This window comes from Emys orbicularis, chromosome 7, assembly GCF_028017835.1.
Source record: "Emys orbicularis isolate rEmyOrb1 chromosome 7, rEmyOrb1.hap1, whole genome shotgun sequence".
NCBI lineage: Eukaryota > Metazoa > Chordata > Testudines > Emydidae > Emys > Emys orbicularis.
Genome location: NC_088689.1, coordinates 84,066,283 through 84,078,098, shown reverse-complemented (window position 1 = coordinate 84,078,098; position 11,816 = coordinate 84,066,283). Strand labels below are relative to the sequence as shown.

General features: G+C 43.0%; 1 protein-coding gene across 2 annotated transcripts in view; it reads left to right on the top strand.

Moving 5' to 3' along the window:
- The first annotated feature begins 4,950 nt into the window (after positions 1 to 4,950).
- RAD54L2 (RAD54 like 2) overlaps positions 4,951 to 11,816 on the top strand; it is a 54,486-nt gene continuing 47,620 nt past the window's right edge. Inside the window, exon 1 of one of the 2 annotated variants that reach the window (XM_065407885.1) lies at positions 4,951 to 5,106. In XM_065407885.1, the coding sequence (XP_065263957.1) occupies positions 4,959 to 5,106 (148 nt within the window). In that variant the 5' untranslated portion in view covers positions 4,951 to 4,958. Of the gene's footprint in view, positions 5,111 to 11,816 lie in introns of both variants that reach the window. The other variant, XM_065407886.1, reaches the window with a different exon arrangement.

Below are 11,816 nucleotides of genomic sequence, written 5' to 3'. Positions count from 1 at the left end.
ACGCCCCTTCTCTACCTACGCTACATTGATGACATCTTCATCATCTGGACCCATGGGAAGGAGACCCTGGAAGAATTCCACCATGATTTCAACAGCTTCCACCCCACCATCAACCTCAGCCTGGACCAATCTACACAGGAGGTCCACTTCCTAGACACCACAGTACAAATAAGCAATGGCCACGTTACCACCACCCTATACCGAAAACCCACCGACCGCTATGCCTACCTTCATGCCTCCAGCTTCCACCCCGGACACACCACACGATCCATCGTCTACAGCCAAGCACTGAGGTACAACCGCATCTGCTCCAACCCCTCAGACAGAGACCAACACCTAAAAGATCTTCACCAAGCATTCTCAAAACTACGATACCCATACAAGGAAATAAAGAAACAAATCAACAGAGCCAGACGTGTACCCAGAAGCCTCCTGCTACAAGACAGGCCCAAAAAAGAAACCAACAGAACTCCACTGGCCATCACCTACAGTCCTCAGCTTAAACCTCTCCAACGCATCATCAGTGATCTACAACCCATCCTGGACAATGATCCCTCACTTTCACAGACCTTGGGAGGCAGGCCAGTCCTCGCTCACAGACAACCTGCCAACCTTAAGCATATTCTCACCAGCAACCACGCACCGCACCATAACAACTCTAACTCAGGAACCAACCCATGCAACAAACCTCGATGCCAACTCTGCCCACATATCTACACCAGCAACACCATCACAGGACCTAACCAGATCAGCTACAACATCACCGGCTCATTCACCTGCATGTCCACCAATATTATATATGCCATCATATGCCAGCAATGCCCCTCTGCTATGTACATTGGCCAAACTGGACAGTCACTACGCAAGAGGATAAATGGACACAAGTCAGATATCAGGAATGGCAATATACAAAAACCTGTAGGAGAACACTTCAACCTCCCTGGCCACACAATAGCAGATGTAAAGGTAGCCATCTTACAGCAAAAAAAACTTCAGGACCAGACTCCAAAGAGAAACTGCTGAGCTCCAGTTCATTTGCAAATTTGACACCATCAGATCAGGATTAAACAAAGACTGTGAATGGCTATCCAACTACAGAAGCAGTTTCTCCTCCCTTGGTGTTCACACCTCAACTGCTAGCAGAGCACCTCACCCTCCCTGATAGAACTAACCTTGTTATCTCCATACTGATTTATACCTGCCTCTGGAGATTTCCATTACTTGCATCTGAAGAAGTGAGGTTCTTACCCACGAAAGCTTATGCTCCCAATACTTCTGTTAGTCTTAAAGGTGCCACAGGACCCTCTGTTGCTTTTTACAGATTCAGACTAACACGGCTACCCCTCTGATACTTGATACCCATACTGGTTATAATCTGGCTAGCATGAGTAACAATAGCAGTGTAGATGTGGTGGCACGCACTTCAACATAGGCTAGTAAAGTACAAGTCCAGTACGCAAACTCTGGTTGATAGCCTGTTCTGAAATCTATGCCATCATGTCTACACTGCTGCTGTGACCCAGGCAAGCTAGATTAAAGTTATTACAGGTATGCGTACCCATGATACAATCACATCTTCACTTGCAATGTAGACATACACTAAGTGACCAAAAAAAAAAAAATCCAGTGAGGCTGCAGCACTAATCTCTCTGGGAATTATACAGGAAACACCAGCAGCTTCACAATTACAGGTCTGAAAGCAACCTGACTATTTAAGCTAAAACAAAATAGAAATATATTTTTAGACCTGTGCATCAGTTGGAAGGTATGTTTTTTGCTGCTTACAGGTGCAAATAAATTGCTGCTTTGAAATAAACATCAGAATTTAGCACAGCACTTATTGTCAAGAAAAACTTTTTATAGTAGAGTGGCTTATGCTTCCTCCCTTGCTCCCTCCTTTTTTCTCAGTAGCTGCTGTGATCATTTATGGGTGATCTAGGGCAATGTTTCTCAACGTTTTTGATACCAGGGACTGGCTAGATGCCTTCCTAGACTGTGCCAGGGAGATTTCAAGGACCAGCGTTGGTCTACGGACCGGTCGTAGAGAAACACTGATCCTAAGAGCATGGAGGAAATGGCAGTGAGTCTGGGGATCTGCGGACAGATCCTTAGCTGGAGTGAATTGCCATGGGTCCATTTAAGTCAGTTGAGATTTGTGTTGTATCTGCCTTCTGCTGGACTCCGAAAACCAACCTATCCTGTTTAGTCCACTAAGCAGCTGTTGAACTGTAAGAACTTTTGGTTGCTTCCATCAAAGACTAGAATTGAACCTAGTGGTGAAAGGCTCTATCACAAGAGCTGAGCCATCCTCTTACCTTGATTTCATTTTCTTTTGTTCTCTTGCTTTCCCTTCGTGTCTTGCCGACACATTCTCACTGTTACTCTTGCCTCGGTCAGCTTCCCAGTGTCTGGTTACTTTAACTGGAATAATTTTAACAGACTTAGCTGTTAGATTTGTATTTTTTCAGGCCTTATTTTACAGGGTTGTGTGGTGTTTCTTAACTTCCAGGATGTCCAGCCTATAGTGCTTAGCAAGTCTATGACTAGGGCACTGTGTTAATACAAATAATGAATAATATACCAGAAAATGAAAGTTCTGCATATTTTATGAAAAGTTTATGTAGATGTTGAAAGCTTGCATACAGGCTTATTTTAACTGCTTGGAAAAGAGTTTGAGACTCATGTCTTTTTAAAATGTATATTTCAATTCCCAAATACATTGCTGCTTAAATCTTAAGTGGCATCGGTGCTAGGGGCAAAAGCAGATGATTGACAATCCATGAAGAACATGGAAAATGTTTGATATGGCACATGTAGGGCCATGCTGGTTATGTCGAATAGTGACCTTTCAGAGGGTCAAGTTTGAACACCTCTTTAGCTTTTTTCCAAGGATGGATTCGTTGTTATCTGCCATTATCTTCATTTTCTCTCCTTTGACACTTTGCTTTCCACCCACCCTATCCAATACTAAGATTCCCTAACCCTATACAGCTGTCATATGAGACTGTTCTCCTTGAAACACAGCTGAGGCACTTCCAAACAGAAAGATCTGTCATGAAATCCACGCTGGGGCAATAGGTGGTCTGAGCTGACAAACCTGTGCCTTCGTGATCACCTTGGCCTTTTCTTCCAGTTTACTTTGTCATTCTATACAGAGACTCCGACTGTGACAAACTGAGATGGGACTAGGTGAGAGTTTCTCCACAGCCTAGCATTCCTGTCCCATTCCCTACAGGAAGTAGCTGTAACCTGTCTTTTTTGGGCTGATGTATTGTTATCCCCTCCCGAGGTTTTTTCTTCTCTTTTCCTTCCTTTAAAAGGGATGGTGCAACCAATGGATCCTGGACCCTTGTCACAGTCTTTCTTCATGTTGTATTAAGGGAAGGTTGTCTTTGCTTATAAGATACACAGACCACTGTGAAAAGTGAAGGTACTCAGATACTAGAGTAATAGGCTGCAGTATAAAATCCCGAGGTACATAAAGTCTGTATGTGAAACTGAATTGCTGGACCATGAAGAGGTGTCAAATGATCTACTCAATCTGCTTTCTGTTTTCTGGAAGTAGGGTGACCAGACAGCAAGTATGAAAAATCGGGATGGTGGTGGTGGGTAATAGTCACCTATAATAACACACAGTCCCAAATATCGGGACTATCCCTATAAAATCGGGACATCTGGTCACCCTACCTGGAAGTGAATTTTCAGCTAGTATTTTGACCCTATGCTTTAGATACACAGCAACACCTGAAATCAAATTGAAAGGTCACCCTTGTCTCTAATAGTTGTATATTTGGATAGTAATATCTTGGAATTTTTTTAGGTGTTTGCATCATTTTTTATATAAAATATGAATATTTTAGCAGCAGTTTGTTATGCCAGTATTCACAAGAGGCTTCTCCTGGCCTGCGTGTACTAAGAATAACAATCAAGATGTTCTGGCTTGAGTGATTAGTTGTTACGTGTCAGTTGAGCCTCTGATACTGGTTCCAGAGCTCTGAGCCTCCATCATCTTGGTACATTGCTGTTGAGCATAGTGACTTTGCTATCTACAGATGACTTTGCCTGTGTTGTGAGGACTTTCCTTTTAGAAGTTGAGAGCTAATTTTGTTTCGTATTTATTCACTTTGGGTCACGGGAGCAAGCACATGTGAAAAGTTCATTGGGGGTAGATCAGGGGCACAGTGTGGAGGTAGCCCATCTTTCATATCATACTTTGGCTAATACGTTTAATTCCCTGGGCATCTAGTTAGGTTTCCAAACCTTATGTGTAAGTGGATGGGTATGATTTGGGTGTGTGGCAGGGAGAGGGTGAAATTGATTATATAAATTAGAAAAGAGACGTATGGTATAGAGGAGGAGGTAGCAAACACACTGTAGGGAGAGAAAAAAGGATGGGGAAAAGGAAACCTACTCAGAAGAGGAATCCACAGAGAAAGTGACAGCATTACCACTGCTGTAGGAAAGAATCGGTGGAGTGAAGCCAGCAAGGGGAAGAAAGCTTACAAAAGTAAGAGAGATTATTATTACACAATAAACAGTGTACGCATGTTTTCTTTGCATTCTGCAGGTTTTGGCCTTGGTGCGTGGGTTCTGTCATGGAAGCACAGACATCTTTCACCATGGCTTCTTTGCTTAATTTTTGAGTATTGGCTAAATTTTTCAAGCCCTGGCAATAACTCAAGCAAGATCTGTGAATAGATTGGGTGTGGGTTACTGCCTTCCTCTTTAACGATTGTGTCCATGATTCTCTCTTCTGTGAGGATTCTGATGTCCAGGATAAATATTAACTGCAGTTATGGAACCACACAAACTTGTCATGAGCTGCACTTGGGTGGCTTTTGTATCTGAAATTCTGCATGACTGAGTTTTTCTTGAATGGATTTTTTCTTCCTACTCCTGCAGGGCTGCCTTGCAATAGACCATGAGCAGGTAATGCACAAGGAGCACCACTGGGAATCATGTCAGACGAGTCAATCTCAGGGAGTGATCCAGACCTGGACCCGGACTTGGAGCAGGAGGATATGGAAGAGGAGGAGGAGGAAGATGATGAGGCAATGGAGGAGGACAATGACGGGGATGACGAGGAAGACTTACTTGATGAGAATGGTGAGTGATTGTGGTTGTGAACACACACGCACACTTTACCGTGCATAATCACTGGAACTGCTAATTCTCAATGTATGGCTTGGGGGAGCCCCATGGAAATAAAATCTAAATAGAGAGGGGAGAAAACAAACCTCTATTATGGGTTTTGCTGAGCATTTCAAGTGTAGAGATTGCTCATGCATCAAACGTTTCCCGAGGAAAAATGTTGGCTGTTTGAACTATTGCATGAATCCCTCTGTGGTGTTCTGTCTTCACTCTTTCTGGATGTCTGGGATTATTTCTGATTGCAGTGGCTGGAATTCAGCTTCATTTGTTTGTGGGTGGTACTGTCCTATTATTAATATTGACAGAGAGTCACTTGTTTTCTGCCTCTGAGAAACAATATGGATTAATCACATTTCAAAAATTTGCTGTTTAGGGTGAGTGACTGATAAGAAATGAAATCTAGAGTACTGTAACAGATGCAGTTGTGAGTATTGGCATTCAGATGCCGTTCTCCAAGGCTTCTGGTTATGTTTGTATTTAAACCTGGATTTGGAAAACCTTCATTTAGTACTGGTGGAATGAGATAATGGAACAGCCATGCTGTCCATCTAGTGGTTCTGGCTGTGATCTAATTTAGTTCTGTATTTTTAAGTCTCTAACAGAAACTGTCATAGGACTCCTGCTTTAGTTTCAAAGAAGTCTAACTTACAGCAGTGGGGCCTGTGGTTAGAGCAGGGGACTGAAAATAACAACTTCAGAAGTATATTCCTGGATGTGTCACTATGGCTGATTCTGTATGATCTTGAACCTGTCTTTAATCTTTCCAGGTCTCAGTTTCCTAATCTGTAAAATTATGATACTTTGCTGCACAGATTTGTAGTCTTAATTCAGGTTTGTAAAGAACTTTGATATTCTTGAATCCTTATTAAAGAAATGCCTAACTATTAAAAGGACACAGTTAGGTCAACTTTGCCCCATAATTTAAGTTTTTTAAAAATAAACCTCAGAGCAATATATTTTAAAATTTATTTATTAAAATTCCAATGGAAAGTGTTTTTTCTTTAAATAAAAATTCCTCTGCATCTATTTTGCAACCCATAAATTGCAGCATTGTGAAGATGGTGCATGAAATTGAAAGTGAAATTGACTAGCCTATTTTCATTGCCTAGTTTGATGGAAATGGAAGAAGTACATAACATAAATAGTGAAAAACTAAGTAGACTTCCAAAATAATTTGTTTTGCCAATCTCATTTGCTATCTGTAAAGCAAATAAGGAGACCAAAAATGTGAATTTGTGTTCCTCTCTGCTTCTGTGATCATAGGGGTGCTTGTGCCAAAACCCACAGAACCCAGCTTTTGGCAAGTGGGGAGGGGGCAGCGCAGTATTATCTTGAGAGAGTTCCCTCTCTTTGTTGTGAATGCACTATGCGTTCTTACTTGCAGCAGGCTCCATCAACAGTGGCCTGCTAGGGGACAGCTCCTTCAGTGGGGATCAGTGGGTTCTGTAAGCTGAACCCCCTGTTACATATGTGGGGTTGGGAGATGAAGACGAGTGAAAATTTGCTGAGTCTAGTTCTCTGTGACAGTTACCCAGGTTGGTGGGCATGGGGCCCTGACTTAAGCTGATAGCATCTTATAAATTGGGCCTGTTACTGTCTGTGTACAATCCTAAATGAGGGATAGAGGAGGAATGCAATAGCCTCTGTGATTGTTATATGAAGTGTAGGTGTAGCCATGTCAATCCCAGGATATTAAAGAGACCCGGTAGGTGGGTTAATATCTTTATTGGACCAACTTCTGCTGGTGAGAGAGACAAGCTTTCAATCTTACACAGAAGAGCTCTGTGTAAGATCAAAAGCTTGTCTCTGTCACCAACGAAAATTGGTCCAATAAAAGATATTACCTCACCCTCCTTGTCTCTGTAATTGTTAGCCCATCAAATGTTATCCCATTTAATCAGGGAATATTTGTGTCTAAGGCAAGGAAGGGCCTTATTGTGGAAAAAAGGTGCAGTAGGTGAGGGGGAAAATATAATTTTACTTACACTTTTTCTGCAGTGTTGGAAGATAGATGTTAGTCTGTTGCCTTCTACTTTTGACCCATGCTGAACTCCTTTCAGTTCTGGAAGGACTGTCTTTAAAATGCCACTGTGATTCCAAGGAGGGAAGATGGGTGACTGCCAATCTTTTCAACCGCTAATAGAGAACCCCTGTTCTAGTGGGGATGGTTGTTTCAAGAGGAAAGGGGGTAAATGTTGTATCATTTTTGCTGCTTCCCAGAAGATTTAAGAATAATGATTTAACAGCATTTCATGTGGGTGGGTGAATGTTGAGGGGAAAAGAGATCCCAAAGTCAATGAATTTTTTTTTTCTTCCTCCTCTTTCTGGGCAGCATAAGACACTGCAGCTGCTCCTTGGGGAACACTATATTTTTATTAGATGATTCCATCTGCTATGGTACAGGAGCATAACAAACTTTATTGCTCTTTGCATTCTGCCTCAGATCTGTGATACAAGCAGTCTGAACAGTTCGGCACTTCTTGGTGTGTGACTGGAAACTGGGGGAGGAGGCAGGGAAAAAGTGGAGCCTGCCATAATAAAACTGGCATGGAAAGGAGGCTCTTCTGTTTATGGAGGTGGGGATGAAACAAAAGAAAGGACTTGCCTCTAGCCCAGGAGGGTTTTGAAATTAATCAGGAGGATTTGTATTTTTAAGCCCTGCTCTGTCTCTGTGCAAATGTCATAGTGATCCATGCTAGTAAATAATAAAGTTATAAATAAATATAAAAGCATTATCAATAGCCTATAACTCACCCAGCAAAATACTATTTGTAGAGCAGGAGGATTTATTTTGGTGGGAGGCTAGGTTTGTAATCTCCCCCTTTTCTCCTTATTTTCCCTGCTAAAGGACTCTACATTGCTCCCTTTTATTTTGGCTGATTAGAACTGGATGCAGCTCCCTTTGGAGCCCATCAGCATTACTTCTAAGTCAGCTGGCGGGGAACTCTGAGTGAGGCAAGGTGTATATCCAGCTTGGACGTATAAATAATCTCCTCTCCATGCCAGGTGATTTACTTGCTAGTTAACATCCTGTGTATTGGCATGTATTTAAAAAAGAGATAACGGACAAGGTAGCCCAGGTGGGGTGGGGGAGGAGGGAAGGACAAGGCCACATTGATTTTTAGTGTGGCTACAATAAGCAAACTGTTTGAATGACAGCCTTCTGTTGCTTGGGCCATCCTCTGCAGTGGAGTGGCAGGGTGCCGGGAGCGCCCCCTCCCTCCCCCCCCCCCCCCCCCCGCGTTCTTGGGTGTCTGGGTGAGGAGGCTATGGAACATGGGGAGGAGGGTAGGCGGTTATACAGTGGATGCAGCGGGGGTCTGTGCTCTTGTTGGCTTTCCTGCAGCTCCAACAGATGCTTCATCATGTCCGTTTGTTCCCCCATTAGCCTCAGCATCGCGTCCTGCCTCCACTCTTCGCGCTCACTTAATTCTTTCCTGGCCTCTGCCACTGAATGCCTCAATGCATTAAGCTGTGCCCTATCAGTGCGGGAGGACTGCATGAGCTCGGAAAACGTGTCATCGCGAATGCGTTTTTTTTGCCTTCTAATCTGCAATAACCTCAGGGACAGAGATGATAGGGGGAGCATAGAAACATTCTAAGCTCTACGATTCTGGGGGGAATGCAAGGTCACCTGTGCTGCTGAGTTCGCCACGCTGACCAAATAGGAAATGAAATTCAAAAGTTCCCGGGGCTTTTCCTGTGTACCTGGCTAGTGCATCAGAGTTCAAAGTGCTGTCCAGAGCAGTCACAATGGAGCACTCTAGGATAGCTCCCAGAGGCCAGTACCGTTGATTTGCGTCCGCACTACCCCAAATTCAACCCAGCAAAGTTGATTTTAGCGCTACTCCCCTTGCCAGCGAGGATTACAGAAGTCGATTTTAAGAGCCCTTTAGGTCGACGGAACGGGGTTGGTTGTGTGGACGCATTCATTTTTAAATCGACCTAACGCGGCTAATTTCAACCTAACCCCGTAGTGTAGACCAAGCCTCAGCAAAATGTCTGTGTACATGACATGTCCTGTAGAACCTCACCAGCTCCTGTAAGAACATGTCCTGTATATAGACATTTTGCTAAATCTGCAGTGGTGACACTGAAAATCCCTTCTGTGTTTTGAGAACACTCTGTACTTCATTTTGATTTCTGTTTTTCTTTTCTAGTAAATCTGGCATGGGCCAGTTGACTGTATTACTAGTTTTCTCTGTGAACTTGTGTCTTGTGTTCTATTTGTGTAGAGCATATTCTGCCAGGGGTGTAAAGGAGGGAGGGAGGTGGCGTTTTAGTGTATACAGGATATACCTTAGTAAGTTTTGGAGGAACATGAGAAGATACTATGGGTTTAAGTAAAGACGAGGGGGCGCCTTTCTGGCTGACTCCAGCATTTTAACTAACCCCATGAACTGGGTTATCTAGTGTTACCTAAAAGATTTCCACTGGAGTGGGCGTGGCCTGAATGGTGATGTGGGAAGGAAGGACAAGGTCCTCCCTAACCCCCCCATCCCCTTTACAGGGTATTACAGACTAACAATGCTTCAGGCCAGTCTGTCCGTCTCTCTCACTGTGTTAAGCCTTTCGAAATGCACAAACTCTGGTTCCTAGTCTTCAGTGATTTTTATAAAGGAAAGTTCCAAACAAAAGTGATGTTCTTGCCTCCCCCACTGCATCTCTACCCCTATCTGCCCCAGCTTTCTGACAACAGCTTACTTTCTGAGAGAGTGGCACAAAGTCTGGTGTAGTCAAAATCTAATGAACCTGGAGTAATGACTTGCTTTACTTCTTTAAAAGGAGGTGATGTCACCAGAGCTCTCCTTCCCTTGAACCCACTGATTGGGGTGTTGGGTCTCGCTGATCTAGTAAAACAAGGTGGAATTATAACTACTACTTGGCCAAGGTCACCTAGTCAGTCAGTGATGGAGCCGGGAGCAGAATCCATGAATCTTAACTCTCAGTCCTCTGCTCTATCTTTTAGACAACACCCCCAATAGTGTTACCTGAAGCGTATAATGAACATAGTTAAACGCTTCCTTTTGGGGGGTGGGCTTAAACTAAATATCAGCTCCTGGTTTAATTTTTCTTTAATTTCAGCAGGCATTTTACTAGGATATGCTGGTTTCACCAAAACATGGTAGCTCAGGATAAATCAAAGATATACTTATTTTACTATATATTACATGTTGCAGGGGTGCAAGAGCAGGTTTGGAGGAAGATATTTTTAGTTAAATGCCAAGGTATCCTTCATTATTCTAAAAATAAGTTGTTTTTCTCAATATAGTTTAAAAATCCTCCTTCAGAAGCATGAGGCTGAAATCTGAAACTGTATGTAGTTTGTAGTTGTGATAGTGCTTTCTGGCTTGCAAAAGGCATTGTAGGTATGGATAAATGTGTTCCATTACTGCATTTTTGCTTCCTATTATGTGCTGTCTGGTTTATAATTGTTGGATTGCTCATGGATACTGTAATTGAGTGTCTAAGTGAATTAATGTGGGAAAGAAAACACACCAAAATTACATGAACAAAGATATAAAGGGAAAAAAGTTGATCAAATTTGTACCTATGGCCTGATCCAAAGACCATTAAAGTCGGTAGAAAGTCTCCCAGTGGGCTTTGGATGAAATTCTGTTTAAAAACAAAACCAAACCTCCCCCCCCCCAAACCAAAGTACATATAATTGCTGCTGAAGCATATTTTGTAGGTAGAATTTGATGTAGTTCAGAGGTTATAGATTGATTAGCAGCATCTAAACCATCCCTCCCCCCATCTTGTCCACGTGGGAGGATGGGACACCCCCATGTTCTCGTGGTTTTTTCCATGATGGTGATGAAGTTACGGAGAGGGTGTGATGTTTTGGGGACCACGCAGACCAGTAAGGGGTTCTGTCACTAACTGCTCTGTGACCTTGGGGGCCTTCATGGTGGTTCAGATCCCTGACACCAGTAGCCAGCCCACAAGCATAAGGTCTCACCCTGGCTTTTATCAGGCCAGTTACTCCTTGCAAAGTGACACCAGGAAACTGCCCCCCCTCGCCCAGTCCTGAATCTCCCCAAATTTATCCTCCCTGAGTTCTAATTACCAGTACTTTTGACTGTTCCCCACTGGTTTGTCACCCCCAAAGACGTGAAACCAATCCCCCAGTTACCAACTTTCTTTGGGATACACACTCCACACATGCACACCAGAGACCTGCTTGGGGTAAAAATAAACCAAAAGGTTCTTTAATAGAAAAACCACCGATTCAAAGATGAAATAGAAAGAGAAAGGAAACATATACAAGTAACACGAAAATAGACATAAAAATGCAACTTCAGGCTTTATACTTCCATATTAGATAAAATCCCTTTTTTAATACAAGTTACTTAGTGCCTTTGAACAGGGGAATGCAAGGAGGACATACCAATTATCATATAGTACTAGCACATAGAATATTGTTTGTGCTAGTTCTAGATGCTAATAGGTACGTCCTCCTTCCATTCTTCTCAGTAACTTACAAGCAATCCAGGTTTGTAGACAGCCTCAACTTGTTGATGAGCAATAGGGTGTGCAGAGAGCAGCTGTTAGAAATTTAGCAGCATGCGAGACAGCTGTGGGAATGAGGAGTAGTACAGATGGCACGGAGTAGTTAAGTTGGGAAAGAGAAGGAATGGTCTGGCTTGTAGAGAGTAGCTGTT